This window comes from Trichoplusia ni, chromosome 13 (assembly GCF_003590095.1).
Source record: "Trichoplusia ni isolate ovarian cell line Hi5 chromosome 13, tn1, whole genome shotgun sequence".
In the NCBI taxonomy this organism is placed as follows: domain Eukaryota; kingdom Metazoa; phylum Arthropoda; class Insecta; order Lepidoptera; family Noctuidae; genus Trichoplusia; species Trichoplusia ni.
Genome location: NC_039490.1, coordinates 484,657 through 501,712, shown reverse-complemented (window position 1 = coordinate 501,712; position 17,056 = coordinate 484,657). Strand labels below are relative to the sequence as shown.

General features: G+C 35.9%; 1 protein-coding gene across 3 annotated transcripts in view; it reads right to left on the bottom strand.

Annotated features, from left to right (window-relative positions):
- Positions 1 to 382: 382 nt before the first annotated feature.
- LOC113500079 (translation initiation factor IF-2-like) overlaps positions 383 to 17,056 on the bottom strand; it is a 32,828-nt gene continuing 16,154 nt past the window's right edge. For 2 of the 3 annotated variants that reach the window (XM_026880749.1, XM_026880748.1), the window contains exons 2-4: positions 10,801 to 10,853; positions 5,260 to 5,372; positions 383 to 3,350 (exon numbers count right to left, since the gene is read on the bottom strand). In XM_026880749.1, the coding sequence (XP_026736550.1) occupies positions 1,270 to 3,350; positions 5,260 to 5,332 (2,154 nt within the window). In that variant the 5' untranslated portion in view covers positions 5,333 to 5,372; positions 10,801 to 10,853 and the 3' untranslated portion in view covers positions 383 to 1,269. The remainder of the gene's footprint in view (positions 3,351 to 5,259; positions 5,373 to 10,800; positions 10,854 to 17,056) is intronic. The other variant, XM_026880751.1, reaches the window with a different exon arrangement.

Sequence of the window (17,056 nt, the reverse complement as noted above, 5' to 3'; positions counted from 1 at the left end):
TTCAATAGCAAACAGCATCTAGTCTAGCTAACTTTATTTAAAACTATAATTCAGTATTGTTTAGGTCTCATTTCTATTATCACATCATTTGTCTTGATTAACTTATGCAGTTTATATACATATAACAAGTAAATATCACACAAAACGATCTTAAGATAAAAAAACTTCATATAAGTGATAATGTGAGTGAAATTAAAGTGACAAAAAGAGGAATTAGTCGTAATTAGTATGCTACAATGAATCTATTACCAGTGCTTACGAGAGCAAGTTTTTAATAGAAATATTGTACATCAATAACTTAGAATGTGAATTCGATAATTAAAAATTCAGGTAAGAAGAAAAACACAGAGATATGAGGGCGTTAGAAAGAAGGTACTCACCATAATGTGTGTAGGTTGGTTAGTTTTATTCACTTGTTAGTAATTCTGGAGCTAATTTGGTTCTTAAATATAGGGCAATATGGCTCTTCTATGTTTCTAATGTCTTAGTCTTCCGTAAATTTCGTAAGCTCCAAAGTTTGCGACCCCTGATCATTTCGGAGCCTCGTCCGAGAGTGTGTGTGTTGTGCGTGTTTGTTTTGTTTGGGAAAGGGAAGAAGGAAACAACAAGGAAGAAAGGAATAACACCAGAACTTGAACAGACCTCGATAGAGCCATGAATGTACAGATGCAATGTTCAGCTTATGATATTTTAACCAAGATGGAAAATAGCAGAATTGTGTACTTAATGGTATATGTTTCGAAACACAATGCACTTCTTACACTAGCATTATCAGAACTACGGATAAGAAAAATATACAACACCTAGCACTAAAGATGAATGAAAAGATCAAAATCTGAATATTAGAAATTTTTTTTGATGCGATTTGAGAAAGGCATTCAAAAACCAAAAAGCCATCAGAATAATATGCAATAAAGGAAAAAGGGCCAAATTGTAAAATGAAATAATTAATGCGATACTTCAAAAAATTTGATACTAAAAGAATATCGTTTTTGTTACCAGCATTCAAAGGCTTAAAAAGAATCGTGATTACAACCTTCTCGGAATCAAAATTACTTGTGTTGACGCGTATCGCAATGAATCTACCAATATCGTTACTCAGTTTAAATGTATACCTACTGTTCATTTCTGTTTTGATAAACTAATTGATAAATAATATCCTCAATTTATAATTTCAATGTGCTTGGTGTTCCTTGGGAAGGGAATATAAAAGGCGTATTTACAAAAAAAAGGCTAGAATAAATATAATATGTGCTTAATAGTGTTAGATTAGTGATCGGGGCGCTCTACGGAAGAGTCTATGCCATTCGGAATGCCTTGTACTGGCTCCGAATCTGAGTCGGAATCGGAGTCCGGATGACGCTGGCCCGGCCGGTAAGGAATGGCCAGTGGCTGGGCTTGGAACCTGTGACGAGCTTCTTGGCGAGGCACTGGTATAGGTCCGTCGTCAGCTAGTATAAGTCCACGCCGTTGAATACGTTGGAGAGGTTCGGGGTGAGGAATATCTTGAGGCAGATCCATATTGTTAGGCATAGCGTGTAGCATTGCTTGAGCCAGTATAGCTCGAGCCAACATTCGGGGTTCACGTCGCCTACGCTGCTGCTCCCTTCGCGCGGCTGCTCCCTGAAGTGCTCTTTGTGCAATGCCATTCTGATTCTCTCTCAAAGCAGGTCCTGGATGGTGCTGTCTAAAAGCATGCCCACCTTGTGGTTCTCTCAGAGCAGGCCCAGGTGCGTGAGCTCTAAAAGCAGGCCCAGCTTGTGGTTCTCTCAGAGCAGGCCCAGGTTCGTGAGCTCTAAAAGCAGGCCCAGCTTGTGGTTCTCTCAGAGCAGGCCCAGGTGCGTGAGCTCTAAAAGCAGGCCCAGCTTGTGGTTCTCTCAGAGCAGGCCCAGGTTCGTGGGCTCTAAAAGCAGGCCCAGCTTGTGGTTCTCTCAGAGCAGGTCCAGGTTCGTGAGCTCTAAAAGCAGGCCCAGCTTGTGGTTCTCTCAGAGCAGGCCCAGGTTCGTGAGCTCTAAAAGCAGGCCCAGCTTGTGGTTCTCTCAGAGCAGGCCCAGGTGCGTGAGCTCTAAAAGCAGGCCCAGCTTGTGGTTCTCTCAGAGCAGGTCCAGGTTCGTGAGCCCTAAAAGCAGGCCCAGCTTGTGGTTCTCTCAGAGCAGGCCCAGATGCGTGAGCTCTAAAAGCAGGTCCAGCTTGTGGTTCTCTCAGAGCAGGCCCAGGTTCGTGAGCTCTAAAAGCAGGCCCAGCTTGTGGTTCTCTCAGAGCAGGCCCAGGCTCGGGTGCTCTAAAAGCGGGGCCTGGTTGGACTTCTCTCAGAGCATGTCCAGGCTGGTGTTCTTCTCTAAAAGCAGGTCCTGCTTGCTGCTCTCTCAAAGCAGGCCATCGCTGACGATCTCTAAAAGCAGGCCCCGGTTGAGCTGGGCCCGGCTGATCCCCGGCTGGCACTGGCCCAAGTGGAGGCGCTTCCTCGATATCTGGCATATTTATAGCCTCAGGAGCCGGCTCATCAATACGAATTTCTATAACCTGATTATCACGACCAACTCCGAGGCGATTTACAATCGGATATCGCTCTGGTTCAGGGTTTTCATCTAAAAGCCCGTTATTTATGTCCATATTTGCAAATCGTTGAATCACCCTTTGAGCATTATGTCTGTGTTGAGGTTCAATGTGGCCAAAATGGTCTTCCTCGTCTATAACAAATGGTTGATTTGCCAAATTGGCAAGATTGGCATAGCCGTTTCGTAATAGGTTGTGATGGATCATGCGACCTAGATCGTGTATCCTGTATAAATCACCTACCACATTGAACTGGAACCCACCACCTAATTCAATCGCTGGATGGTTTTGGTGTTCTTGGTCGTGGTTTTGGTCGTCTCTGTCGTTGTCTTCTTGATGGTGCATGACTCCTATTGCGCCATGAGCAGCACCATGCGCAGCCCCTTGCGCAGCTCCGAGATCTTCATGCTCACCTCCATCTTCTTCTTCATTCTCTTCAGGTTCGGCGTCCTCTAGTTCATGTGGGGGAATACACTCACTGTCTTGTCCATTGCCATCACCAGTAAAGTTAAGATTTATTTGCATGCCGTTGCCACCATATTCACTATCAGAGTCTGAGTTCGATGAATCGGTATCTAAATCAGAACGGTAATTATTTAACGTTAAGATTAAGTCAAAACCGTCAGCGGTGAACAGATCGGCAAGTTCAGCCGCGGACGCAAGTTCTGACTCAATCTCAGACTCCTCACTGCCCAACTCTTCCTCCTCCTCGGCTACCTCCTCCTCGTCATGCTCAAAGTCGCGTTCTTCCTCTATAAACATTCTGATGCCTTCCTCACGATTTAATTCATTATCTTAAAGTTAAAACAAACACATTTTAAAAAAAATGTTTAGAATTTGTTAATTGACTATTAATAGAAAGCTAATAAAGAGATTATTTGTCTACAGACTATGTGGAGTTGATATTTTTTTTCTTTGAACCTATGTCTAAAGTGATAAAAAGTTAAATGATGTATGTACATAGTTTATTACGTGCCAGTAATATGTCTATAAAAGTGATAAACGAGTATGTGTCATCCTAGACACGCACTGAAATATCCTTTGCGAGGAAACATTGTGAATCCATCTTGGATGTCAATACCTTTTTTTATACTAGCTAATCATGTGCAATAATACAAACTTCTTTAAAAAATAGATAAAAACCTAATTCAAACGTGATGAACTACAATAAGTGAGTGAGAGATATTAGTGAATTCCAAAAATCACAAATTTATTCTTTGGCGTGACGGCAAAAAGTGCTTATTTGATTGAAGTGCAAAGTTTTGTTTATTCAAAAGTTAACAAATAAACGCTTGGCTATGGTTCCCAGTACAATACTCATTGAATGTACTTGAGGAACCAATTCTAAATGGGAAAGTTGTTAGCTAAAGAGCTTTAGATACGTAAACATCAAATGTTTAAGAAAATTACAATTTTGTCGGAATATTATAAGCATTTTATTAATTGTCTGGTATAAAACAGTTTTTATAAAACGTGTGCTCTAAGAATAGTAAGTGAACCAAATTATGTTTTCTACAGTATGTTTAAAAAACCCATGTAAGACCAATTGAAGGGTTTCACTCTAATGTAAACTAACGATGTCCATTTGATTATTTATTGAAAAAAAACCGAACTGTAACTAGAAGTAAATAGAGTTTACCTATTTGTTAATTCAGTGAAATTTCCAAAAAGTCGGGTATTTGTTTTTAATGATGCAAGACACTTAAATGTCCTTCAATGATCGGAGAGGGTTTTTCATACATACTGTATATTTAATTACTTAACACTATCAAACGGAATCCTGGTCCGGTCAGATTCGGCATTCAAGGGTACGATAATTTTCGAGAGCTAAAATTTAAAATGTTTTGAAGTAGAACGACATCCTTATAATCCTCAGAGTACCAAAATATACGAAAGGAGTACAAATTTTTACATGCAACGGTGACTCGAAAGACTTTAGCAAATTTTCAGCTCTATTGAAATTTTCGTAACCTTTTCTCTCCGACTCAATGGACGTGTCTGTCGGTCAAATAATATTAAAACAACACAAAAGTAAGTTATTCACAACATCCACTTAACTAACACTTAAACATGTAGTGGACAATGGGCCATGTTGTTACCGTGAGTTTGTTTCACCAAACAATATTTTAAAGCACTTTATATTTAAACATGCAAACTGTTTATACGTGCAAGGACTAGAAGGAAACTAGTGCCTTACGAAATAATAGGTAAATATACTGAGAATTTTCTTCTTGTCTGTATTGCTCAATGATTTTTAAATATTCCAGTCTTTATTCGGGAATTGTGGTTCTGGTAAACCAGAATGAAGAGTGCCGCAACTGTTAACTAAATGTTATATTGCATCAAAATGGAAAATTTTAAATGTAAGCATATAATAATTCAAAAGTTTAAAATTGGAAAATATTTTTTTTTTTGACAAGTGGTGTGACTTCGACTCTTCAGTTAAGTGCATAAATCGAATGACTTTCGCAGGTCTTGAAGAGCATGACTCATCAGTCAAGACTGCACTTACAAAGCAACGGATCGAAAGGGATAGAAACAATTAGTTGTAGAAATATATGCACGTATGTATTTTGTCAGCGATTATCTCGTAAATGGCTGAACCAAATATAATTGATAAATTATCAATTTTAAGAAAAATTCTTCAAGTTTTCCTGGACGGTTCAACATGGTCCACAGTGTTCCTACAGTCTATGTACTTACTTATGCGGAGTTCTTCTACTATCTCTAGGTAGTCCGGAGGAACTTCCTCCTCGCTAGACGAATGTATCATCATTTTGAAGCCCTACCTATTTAACTGTTTAGATCTAAAGTTCCTGTAAACAAATTATTTATGTTATTTTTGAAGCTGCCTGAAAAACAAAATAGCGTGTCTGTGTACCTATTATCAGTGTATGACATATGTATGAGATATATGTGTGTTATAAGATTTCCCTAATATTGACTAATTCGTTAATTAAGAGCCTGATATTATTTTGTGTTCAGAGTTTCCGTAAGAAAGTGTTTCCAACCTGCCAAATCGACGGTAAACGATAAGTCGCGGGTTCAGTCCCCACCCAACAGACGGTTGTGTAATCCATCGAATGCTTGTCTTTGTGAAACCCCAGCGCCGCAAAGATTAACTTTCTTAATTTGGGAGCGACAAAACAAGAGTCTTCAAACCTAATATTGTTTCAAATACAAGATATTTTTCATTTCCCATTTTTTCTGTAATAAATGAGATGTGTGTTTATTGCTGTAATAACTCGTTTTGATACAACATTATTTGTATGTTGTTTTGAATGTCGGTTAACTTAGTTGGAAAGCAAAGAACATACGTGAGTATCTACAAACATTCCGTTTATTTAACGGTTTTCGAAGAGCAGTCAACAAACATTCCCAACTCGTAGCGAGCAATATTGTCGCGTAGCAACTATTTACTTAAAGCGTAGCGCGTAGAACTGTGGCGTAGATGTCACGTAGCGGAATTATTTGTGCATGGTTTATCCCACGGCTGTATCGCGATTGACCATGCTCATTTATTTTTAATCTCATACATGTTTTTTTTTTAATCTATGCATAAATTATGACGTCTGCTAAAATATTTTAATGACATCAAAATCTAAATTTAATTTTGTTCTGGTTTAATTATTGCCACCTTTATCTTTTACAGCCTTTTGTTCGATAAACTATTAAGTGCCTTATTTGGAATCGTCAGATACCAATTTTCTGATCAAATAATTATTTCTCCGATGCTGAATTAATTGTTATTTTGCAAAATCTTCTCGAATTTATAAAATTCCCGTGTCACGATGTTAGTTACCGTACTCCTCCGAGACGGCTTAACTGATTTTTACCAAATTTTATATGCGTATTCAGTAGGTCTGAGAATCAACTAACATCTTTTTTATACCCCTAAGTTCTAAGGGGTGCTCACACAAAAAAAAATGTGGCATTAAAAAATACATACAACTAGAAATAATTTATAAGACAAAACAGCGTTTTCTGGGTCAGCTAGTAACAATCTAAATCATAAACCCTGTTCTTAAACCATTTTTTACAAAGTCTACGTTCAAAACTTTCATCTGAATAATGCATTGCAAAACGCTGAGTTAGGCAGAACTCTGCAATTCCTTCAAGGAAACGATCTATCGGCTTCAATCTACTCGTTAATATCTCCGTGTCCTCGCCTACAGACAGTAGTCTAGCGTCACCAACATGTGGCCACTTAGTACCTAAACTACTATGTAGGTAGTATAAGGAGAGCGCGTGTTGCTTTGGAGCACTTAAACAAATCTTCTAAGATGATTTAAGGGGACATTTAAACTACTGTCTCAGTTTCAGTCATCAAATTTTCTGATTTCTGACAATCAAGTTCTTCCAAGTTCGTTTTAAGGTTGGGTAACTCTATATCCATAATTCCTAATCACGTTCCTAGCTTAGATAATAAATGCGAATGTGAGTTTCTTGTGACGCTGACCACTGGCCTGCTTGAATAAAACTTTGTTTCAAGATAAGCATGAACCTTAAAAAAAGGAAAACTCCTGAAAAAAACAGAATTTTACATCTATGATGCATAATTATTTGCTTTCTATTAAGATAACTCTCCTTTGCTGCATATATGTAACTCTGTATTTTGAACTCTATATGTTAAAAACTAAATCAGTAGAAACTATTCCAAAAGCCTGGCTTTGTAGAGCGAAGTTTGTTGATGACGTCATGCACCGAAAAATGCAATATACTTTGACGAACAGCATCTTAATGCGAAGAGACAAAGGCCTCACATGTTTATGGATGTCTGTCCAACGCCCCATTGGGAATCAATGACTTTAGCCTCTTGTATTGGCGCCGTTTTCAACGCACTTATGTAGGCGCTCACTGTCACCTCGTAAAAATGCTAATATTGAAACACTTTTGAAGTTTGCAGTGTCACTCTTTTACGCTTCAAGTTGAAACTTGATTTTGATGAAAGTTATTGCATATGCAGTAGTCCCGTTCATAGGATATGAGAGTTAAACACCGACTCTACTTCTTGCAGTGATACGAGTATTTGATACAATATGGAGAGAAAATAAAGTATCGAATCAAATCATTTAAAAATATACAAATGTTTTACTTCCGAAAACCGAATAGTTGACTATCGATTTCAAAGCATCTCACAACAAAAACACCTTCACTTTGAAGTGCCCTACCTCTACAAAATTACTTTAATGACACCGCTTTGATCGTTTGACAACTCGGCGATAGATAGCAGCAACTCAAACATTTAATGATAGTAAGCGTCACAAAGCAATATTAATACGGCAAGTCGCACGGAAAGCTGTACAAAGAGACTTCTAATTACAAATGGCTCTATTTGCCTTTGACGGTCGATGTGTGGACATCGACACGTCAGCGCTAAATGCCGGCGGCAAGTAAACGGCGTGACAAACAACGCTCAAAATGAAACTAGAACAAATAGGATCAAAGCTTTCATGGATAATCTGTGATTACTTTAAGCCACCTTCTAAAATACTGTTTTTAGTTAATAATAATAATCAATACATAGTTTTTTTTCGTATGCATTTTAGCGCTTTTTAATAAGCTTTCGGATTTTCAGAGATTTTAAGCGAATCCATGGGTTGTAATTTGAGAGAATTGTTTTATTGATTAATTACCTATTTCGTATGCAACATATCTATCGCTATTGCCCGCGACATCGCCCGCATGGTTAGAAGACATAAGTTAGGAATTTTTGAACAGAAGCCCGTAAAGATGAACAATTTTCCCCATTATTTTCCACATGTTCCATTGTATCTTCGCTCTTATTAGTCACAGCATGATTTTATATAGCCTATAGCCTTCCTCGATGAATGGTCTATTTAACACAAAAAAAATCAATTTGAACTAGTAGTTCCTGAGATTAGCGCGTTCAAACAAACAAACAAACTCTTCAGCTTTATACATCTTCTAATATATAAAATTCCCGTGTCACGATGTTAGTTACCGTACTCCTCCGAAACGGTTCGAGCGATTTTTATTAAATTTTGTATACATATTGGGTAGGTCTGAGAATAGAACAACATCTATTTTTCATACCCCTAAGTGAGAATGGTTGCCCACACTAAAAATTTTTTTTTTTTTTTTGGACGTATTTTTTTTTTTTACTTTTTTATAATGTAACATTAAAAAATACATCCAACTAGATACAATTTATTCGGCAAAACAACGTTTGCTGGGTCAGCTAGTATTAGTATAGAAGTATAGATAACCCCAGTTCTTTAATGTCATTTCAACAATTGTGTAACCGTTTAATCATACTATTTGGGATACTTTACTCTTTGAGACAATCTATTTCAATTCAATTAACTCTACCTATAAATTATTAACCTAATGTTTTTCATGACTACGCAATTTAAAGAAATTAGAAGCATATGTTCAAGAAACTTTTTTATTTCTTAATCACCATTCAACTAATTCAACAACTTCTAGAGTTTGATAATTACAATTAGTATGTACAGGTTTCTAAAAATAATATTTCTTTTTTGTTAACCAACGACCAAAGTATCAACTAAATTATCTCATCATCATCATCATCATTGGCCTAGCCTTTTCCCAACTATGTTGGGGTCGGCTACCAACTTAATTATTTCATGCCAGCACTTATTCGTTTTTTATCAATCCTGGATTATACCAGCTTTTTAGATTTCAGACTAAAAATCTGTAAATCCAAAAATAGCTCGGAAACGAGGTCCCTGCCACGTCATATTGGATTTATTGGGGTGATGTGTAAATGGAGTTAGTTTTCGAAAGCTAATTATTGGCAAAAAGGGTTAACGAAAACAGAGAAAATATTTTTCGAAACGGCGCGTTCGGAGGCTATTTTTAGAAATACCGTAACGAGTTTTTGGAGCTGGATTTAATTACTTTGATGTGTCGTTTTACTCTTTGCCGTTGCACGCGGACATATTGAAATATTTTCAGAGGATTCGAATCTAAAATTACTTATATATCTCTACATACAAATAATTAGAAGTAAAGATCGAGATAAAATAACTTCACAATATTAAAACGTACTCAATCGTCCCTCCGCCTCAAATCTAATAAAAGTTAAACTCCAAAACGAGAGCGTGACAATATTAATCAACATTAACGCGGCGTGTAACCCTCTGCAGGCCAATAAGACTACGACACACTAATTTATTACCGCCGGAAAAGCAACAGGCACCCTCGTTTGACAGCTGATGTGTTTTCCGCGCTCCGGATTGGCTGGCGCCGGGCGAGCGCTGGCTCCTGATTGGTCCGCGCGAGGCGCGTTAACCGGCATACGACATTAATATTAATGACAGAGATTATGTTTAAACGAACAGTTTTGTATATAGAGACGTATATAAGAGAGCTCGTTGCTCGTTGTGCAATTTATAAAATGTTGGGACTTGAGTTGCTGTTCATGAATTAGGTTGTATAAACTAGTAATGAGATTAAAAACTATTTTTATCCATAGCAATAGTTTTATTCAGCTTATTGCGTAGCGTATAAGCTTGGGTAATTATCTTTATAACACCAGTCCCGGTGGTTTTCGGATATGGGAGTAACCCGTTATAATACCAGATTTAGAATTTGTCTCAATTCCGATTCTGAATCTGTTGATGTTCAGAAAATTATGGCAGTGGATGCAAGAGTGATACTTGGCGAAATTATAGTCAAATAATCTATTTGTTTGTAATCCTGCTTGTTTGAAACAACTCCTATATTCTCTCTGTACTCTTATTTAATCCCCTACATACTCTTTATGTAAAATGAGATATTGTTTATATATTAAACCTTGGAAACTTAATCGATACTTAATACATAGATATCAAGACAGTGACAACTGGCCTCCGATGTGTCACCAGCATTTGTGCTAGGTGCCACGTACAACATTGATCGTCACCTTAAAATAGCATTAATACTGAAGCAATAATGAAATAGTATTGATTGAAGATGACTGGCCGTATTTCTAAGGCTGAATTGAAGTACTTGAAAATGATACAAAAGATACACACTTATTTTTCAACATACTGATCCGTCGCCAGTTTGTTAGGTATTTTCGAGATCGTAGATTTTATCGTCGTGGATTTTATTAATTGTTTAGTGATATATGTGCAGTGTAACTTTAACTTTTTGTGAAAAATCTAAACTGTTTCTTCTTCTTTCGATGGAAGGAACTATGCGAAAAATGCTATAAGATTGACTTGTATGTGTGTTAAATAATTCTTGCAATCGTGTGTTGCAAGAATGACTTACCTCGTCGATTGTAGTAGATGAACTGCCGGCTCTGGATACGCCCTTATTTCATACTGTAACAAAAAAAACTCATTTTTTATTCATAATTCTTGTCAAATTCTAAAGGCGATTTCACGACGATACAAACTTATTTGTGAAATGTTATTTGTAGCTAAGTTCCGCATCTTTTTTGACGTGTTTTATAAGTTCGTGCTCATGTGCAGTCGCGATATCGCCTTTTAATATAAATTGTTGAAGCTGGACGTCAAACGGTACAATCATTGGGTATGGCTGAAGACATTTTTGCTATTAGGTAAAACTATACATATTTTAGCTGCATTTTAAGTGAAAGTGGGTTTAAGAGGTCGATTTTGTTACAGATTTTGCGTTGTCGAGCTAATCAGCTTATCTAATAAAATTACCTATAGTATGAAGTCGCTCCGATACTCAAAGAGATACAAATTAATTTCAAACATCATTGATCCAGGCGCCCATATAACTCCGCAAACCTACCACCGCACCAAACAGGCCCCTTTGTACCTGCCTTCCTGATTCAACAATATTGAATAGCGACACAATCAGCAAACACAGAATATAGTTTTTTTTGTGTACTTCTGACAACATCCTGTGAAAGCAATTATGTACTTTGAAAACAGTCAAATAATATTTATAAGCGTTATTTACTCTTACAAAATTCGTTACTGAAACGTATTTCAACCACAGATATTATTTTTCATCATATCGAAATACTACAAAAATAAAATAAATATAAAACCTTTTCGGAACCGGACGCAATGCTTTGCAGAGTAATCATTATGTATTTTCATATTTACACTCAACGGATGTTAACTCAAAGAGAAATCAACTATTTCTGTTTACAAATGAAAGATTTTCATTAAAATGTTCATTGGCTATTTGCTTTTTGTGTTTATACAAAGTAGACCCAAAATTTTAACCAAATGGAATATATTGACTCGCTAATTAATACGTGGAAAAGCATCAAAGGCTTATTGGCGACTAATGGGGGTTTTTAATATTCGTCCATATTTCCATTTCACAGTAAAATGCATCGGCCAGAATATTTCATCAAAGTGTTCTCGCATGATTTTTAATCCCCACAAAAAGCATACTCGACAAATCCGATTACATATTTCGAAGTAAGAGGTAACTTATAATCATATCAGTGCTGTCATGAATGAAATATTAAAACAAAGCCGATTATATATAATTTTAATAAAATTGTTCACTATTTTTGGTGTTGCGTGTTCAAATAATAGTTTTTCTTCGACGTTAAAGAACTAAATTATAAATGTGACTAGGTACTAATCTCTAGCGAGTTAAATCGGTGAAACATTAGATAGCAACTTTTATAAGGATGTCACTTTTTCATATCGAATCACTTTAATCAACTACTACCTACAAGAAGAGGGGATAGAATACTCGAAGTTTGACTGCTGGGTTATTACTTTATGCTAATGTTTCATCTCAGATTTATTAACCTTTAATTGAGACATTAAAAAAAAGAAAATGTTGAGTCACAAGTAGATCGAGCTTGCATCAGAATGAAGTCAAGGATAGAGTGTAGCCAGTGCCGGCAGTGCTTCGTAACCGAGTTATAGCGCGTCGCCAATAACCAGAGCTATTTTTAGGAGCCAGTTATCGGTTAGTCTAATATCCTGTCAGCTCTCACGCTAAAAGGTTGTAACTATGTTTTCATTTACGATATTAGCTTAAAGATTTTTTAATTTTCGAATTTCGTAATTTGATATCGCAAAAGATAGAAAAAGGTGTTATATATTTAAGTTTGAAGTCCGGGTCAAGTCACTAGCTACGTCATCTTCCCAATCAAAGACCCTTTCTCCACATTAGAATATCAACGCTTGTAACACTTGCCCACCATGATATTACAGTCCTAATCTCTAAGACAGTTTATCTTTGTCAACTCTTATTGGCAAGAATACATGTCTAAAACTTTAATTATTGGTCTGAGTAAAGACCTATTACTTTTTACATCATCCCTATTGCGCTCAAAGTGCTATAAAGTCTCTGTCGTTGTAAAATGGAGAGTACAGACAAATTAATAATTAGTTGTATTTAAATTTCGTTTTAAATATACTTAATATGATTAAAACCTCTTTACTGTTCTCAAACAAAGAGGAATTTAATATTTTCAATAAATATCTGTCCGTTAGTGCTTCTGATCGGCTTACATGAGTTGAGGATTAAGGCAGAAGCACTTTGCTGTAATGCACAACAAACTTGAGCTGATGGACTCTGATGGAGCTCAGCTCTTACTTGAGGTCGAACCAAGCGAGCAATTCCTAGATCCCCTTTGTACACTTAAGCTGCACCGGCTTTTAGCTCTCAATTTTAACATATTCGCCATTAAAACTTAGTTTCCCTACGATGTTGATTTATCACGTAAATTGTTATTTTCAATACAAAGTAATATAGTAAAGAATTTTACGCAACGCTTTTTGGATCAACTTAGGTACTGAAGAAATAATTTGTTTATTTTTGTCATGACAACGTCTTATAATTCGATGGACGTACGCGGCGTTACCTCGCTCTGAGGCGTTCCAATTATTATTTTTTTCCAACACAAAATGCAACCATTCTATAAGTATTTTCTCAGATCAAAAAATCAAATTTTACTTCTTAAAGGAGATAAAAGTCACGGCTTTCTTGCAATAACTAGATAAACGTATCACGTTCAACTAGAGTCAGTAAACTGACTTTGCGGAAAACCGATATATAAATCTGCACTTTAAATTTCACTTCCTACTTTAGCCTATCATTAGTAAGAAGTGAGATGCTAAACTAAGCTAAAAGAAATCTCATTCCGAAAAAGTTGTGCAATACTCTCAAAAGGAAAGCATTGTAATCACCTGGTTTACAAATCTAGATTGAAATATAACAATCATAATAATGTAACCATTGTTATAATTAATTACAAAGCTACAGAAGCACAAAATATAACCAATAAAATACAGCCCACAAAGCATTATGGACGCGTGAAGCCTTCCGAACCCACAGCACTATCACCAGACACTAATTACAGTTAAGTACTGATAATGAATAATTTCAACATGCGAACACTCTACAAAATATTCATAAATTATTAACTGATAATTAAATTAAGTAGCTCTCTATTTTAAAATCACGAGAGCTTTGTTTATTATTTGCTTCAGCCTAAATTCACATCGGTTGAAAACCATTAATTAACTAAAATGTAGGGATAATTATTTTGTTTATATTCCCGGAATAAATGCTCAAGTGCTTAATAGTCATTATGAAAAATGCTTTGAAACGTTATCGTATAGGTACCTACACGGACGTTGCATTACGTTTAGCAAGTAAGATACTAGCTGAGACTCTTCCTATTTTGCAATCACATAACATTAAATTTCCATTCCGGATAAAACCAAAAATATCTAAGTATGTACCTCAGAAGTATTTGAAATAACGTAACACTGCAACGCCTACACCACCTAGATTCTCTTTATTCCCATCCAGACTTTCTTTATAAGTGGAGTTAAATAATTGGTTTCTTTGAAATTCTGTTGTATCATCAATTAATAACGACGCTTTTCAAAAGGATTTCCAGTCATCTGCCGTTCCCTAAGATGCTAGACGCGTTCTTAATTAATATTTCAGGCAACTTTATTAAAATGTCGACTGTTTTACGATACAAATAGCTTTTGAAATAGATTTCATGATATTAATATTCTCGAAATGAGAAATTCCATGAACTTGCAATAATTGAAACCGTGAGAAATGTCACAGTGTCAAAAGTTCAGGATTTCACTCCAGAAATCGTTTTTGTTAGAATCTGGAAAATGCTTTGCAAAGCGACTCCCGACTATTTTCGAAATAAATTTATTAAAAATTGTTTCAGTTTTACATCAGTCTGAAATGTATTAATATTTGTTTCTATTTCCACTTGCATTTATCCTACTAGTATTATAAAGGCGAAAGTTTGTAAGTATGGATGTTTGGATGTTTGTTACTCTTTCACGTAAAAACTACTGAATGAATTTGAATGAAACTTTACCACAATATAGCTTATACATCAGAATAACACATAGGCTACAATTTTTGAGGTATCTAATGTGAGGTCGTAAAAAATCACATTTTTTTGCGCTTACATTGCAAACGCTGACTGAATCCTACAAGATAGATAGAAGGCAGATAGATAGATAGAAGGCAAGTATAAATTATAACTTATATCTTCTAGCCACGCGGACGAAGTCACGGGCAACAGCTAGTTTTATATAAAAAAAAAACGATAAAATTGTAACCAAAAAGTTGAGCACAAACACGCATTATTGAAATAAGGCCTTTTTAAACTTTAAGTTTGACTGAAACTGAACTGAAATATAGACTGTGATCTTTCACCTGTCTCTTGCCACCTTCGATCTGCCTAAGAATTAACGATAAAGAGACTAATCATTAGTGTAATTAAAGGCTCCCTTGTTTACACTAGCATTAGTGACAGTTGATGAGGAACATTACTATCCGAAGCACAATGACGAAGCGATAAACTCAGACTAGTTTATGGAAAATGACTGCTCAGATAGCCGAGTGGTTAAGGTCACCACGCCAAAACCACTGCACGCGTCCTGTCGCGGGTTCGATCCCCGCGTAGACAAGTATTTGTATGATCCACAAATGTTTGTGTAACCCCCCGCGACACAAGGATTAAATTCCTTAGTGCGAGTGCGAGTCGTTTTTTATTAAACTGTGATTACCGCTCATTAATGGAATATTAGATCTTGAGTGCATCAAATAATCTCTCTTCTCCTGTCTTGCTGCCAATCCTACTGATATTATAAACGAGAATGTTTGTTTGTATGAATGTTTTGACCTTTGTTACTCTTTCAAGCTAAAACCTCTGAACCGATTTAGACGAAACTTGGTACTCTGATAGGCTATAACTTTGATTAAAACATGGAATACTTTTATCTCGGTTGTATGTTCCAGTGAGATGATTTTTGATTTCTGACGGGCAGGCCAGCGGGCAACAGATAGTGCACAATAACAGTATCGTTTTACCCTGCTATGAAATGTTATTATATTGTCAATTTACTAACAATAGCTTAATAGCTAACTCTAGTGTAACGTCAATCACTTGAAGGCCGCCGTAAGCTTCATGCTCAACGTCAATTAGATCTAAGACGATGCCTGCTTCTGTCTCGTGTCTGTTGTCTTCAAACTATTTGACATTCCATTATCCGGGCAGAGACGTATTGTTGATGTATTATAGGAATATCGACTATGAGGTTATGGCAACTGACTTCTAGAGATAAGATCATGATTATATCTTTTACTATCTTTAACCGCTAATTTGTCTGTGTGGAATTTAACGATAATTACTAAATTTTTTAAAAGATTGTTTTCTTTTTGGTAGCACAATTTACTCTTTAGTAAATTATCTGACTGCCAGTAAAAGTCCCATCCATATATGTCCAGCCATTTCAGAGATTAACCGCAACAAACTGATTAACTTATTTTGATACATTCATGTGCGTGTAGTAAAAACGGTTATGTCAATATTATAAAAATACAGAATTGTATACACATGACGTAGGTAATATACGAGTATATTATGTATTTTATCATTATGTAAATTTCAATAAAAGTCACAAAATCAAGCTCAACAGGAAGCTGTTCCTTCTCGAACGCAGAACTATGATTATGTGTGAGGTTGACATGAAAACAATTCAAAATATTTTAATACGAAACTATTTATATGGCAGACTGTTCAGAACTCAGTTTTAAATGTATAAGAAATTTATTATTGCATTTTAGGATTCACAAAACCCCGAACTAGTCTCGAAAAAAGATCTATTTGAAATTCGCAAAATAAAAAAGCATTCAAAAATATTGTACATATCAGATTATTTTAATTTGGCTAAAATAAGGTAAAAGCACCTATTACGGAGGTATTTCGCAACATTTGAAAGTAAGAAACAAAAATAAGAATTTGTAGGTATTTCTAAAGGTGGAAAAAAATTCTATCGTTAAAAGTGGAATTTATATTTTGTATTGCCGTTGAGACTATGATTCTGTTGATGATATTTCTTATTTTAAAGAAATATTTAAATAGTCTGGTCGATTTTCCCTTATACGGAGGTAAAATTTTGCTCTGATCCTATTACTGCGGTAGACGGCTCCTAATACGGAGGGTCAGAACTTATATTCATTAAAGTTCCGTACAAATAATATTTATTTAATAATAGTTATGTGTTAGTAAAAGTTTTTCCTTTTTATTGAA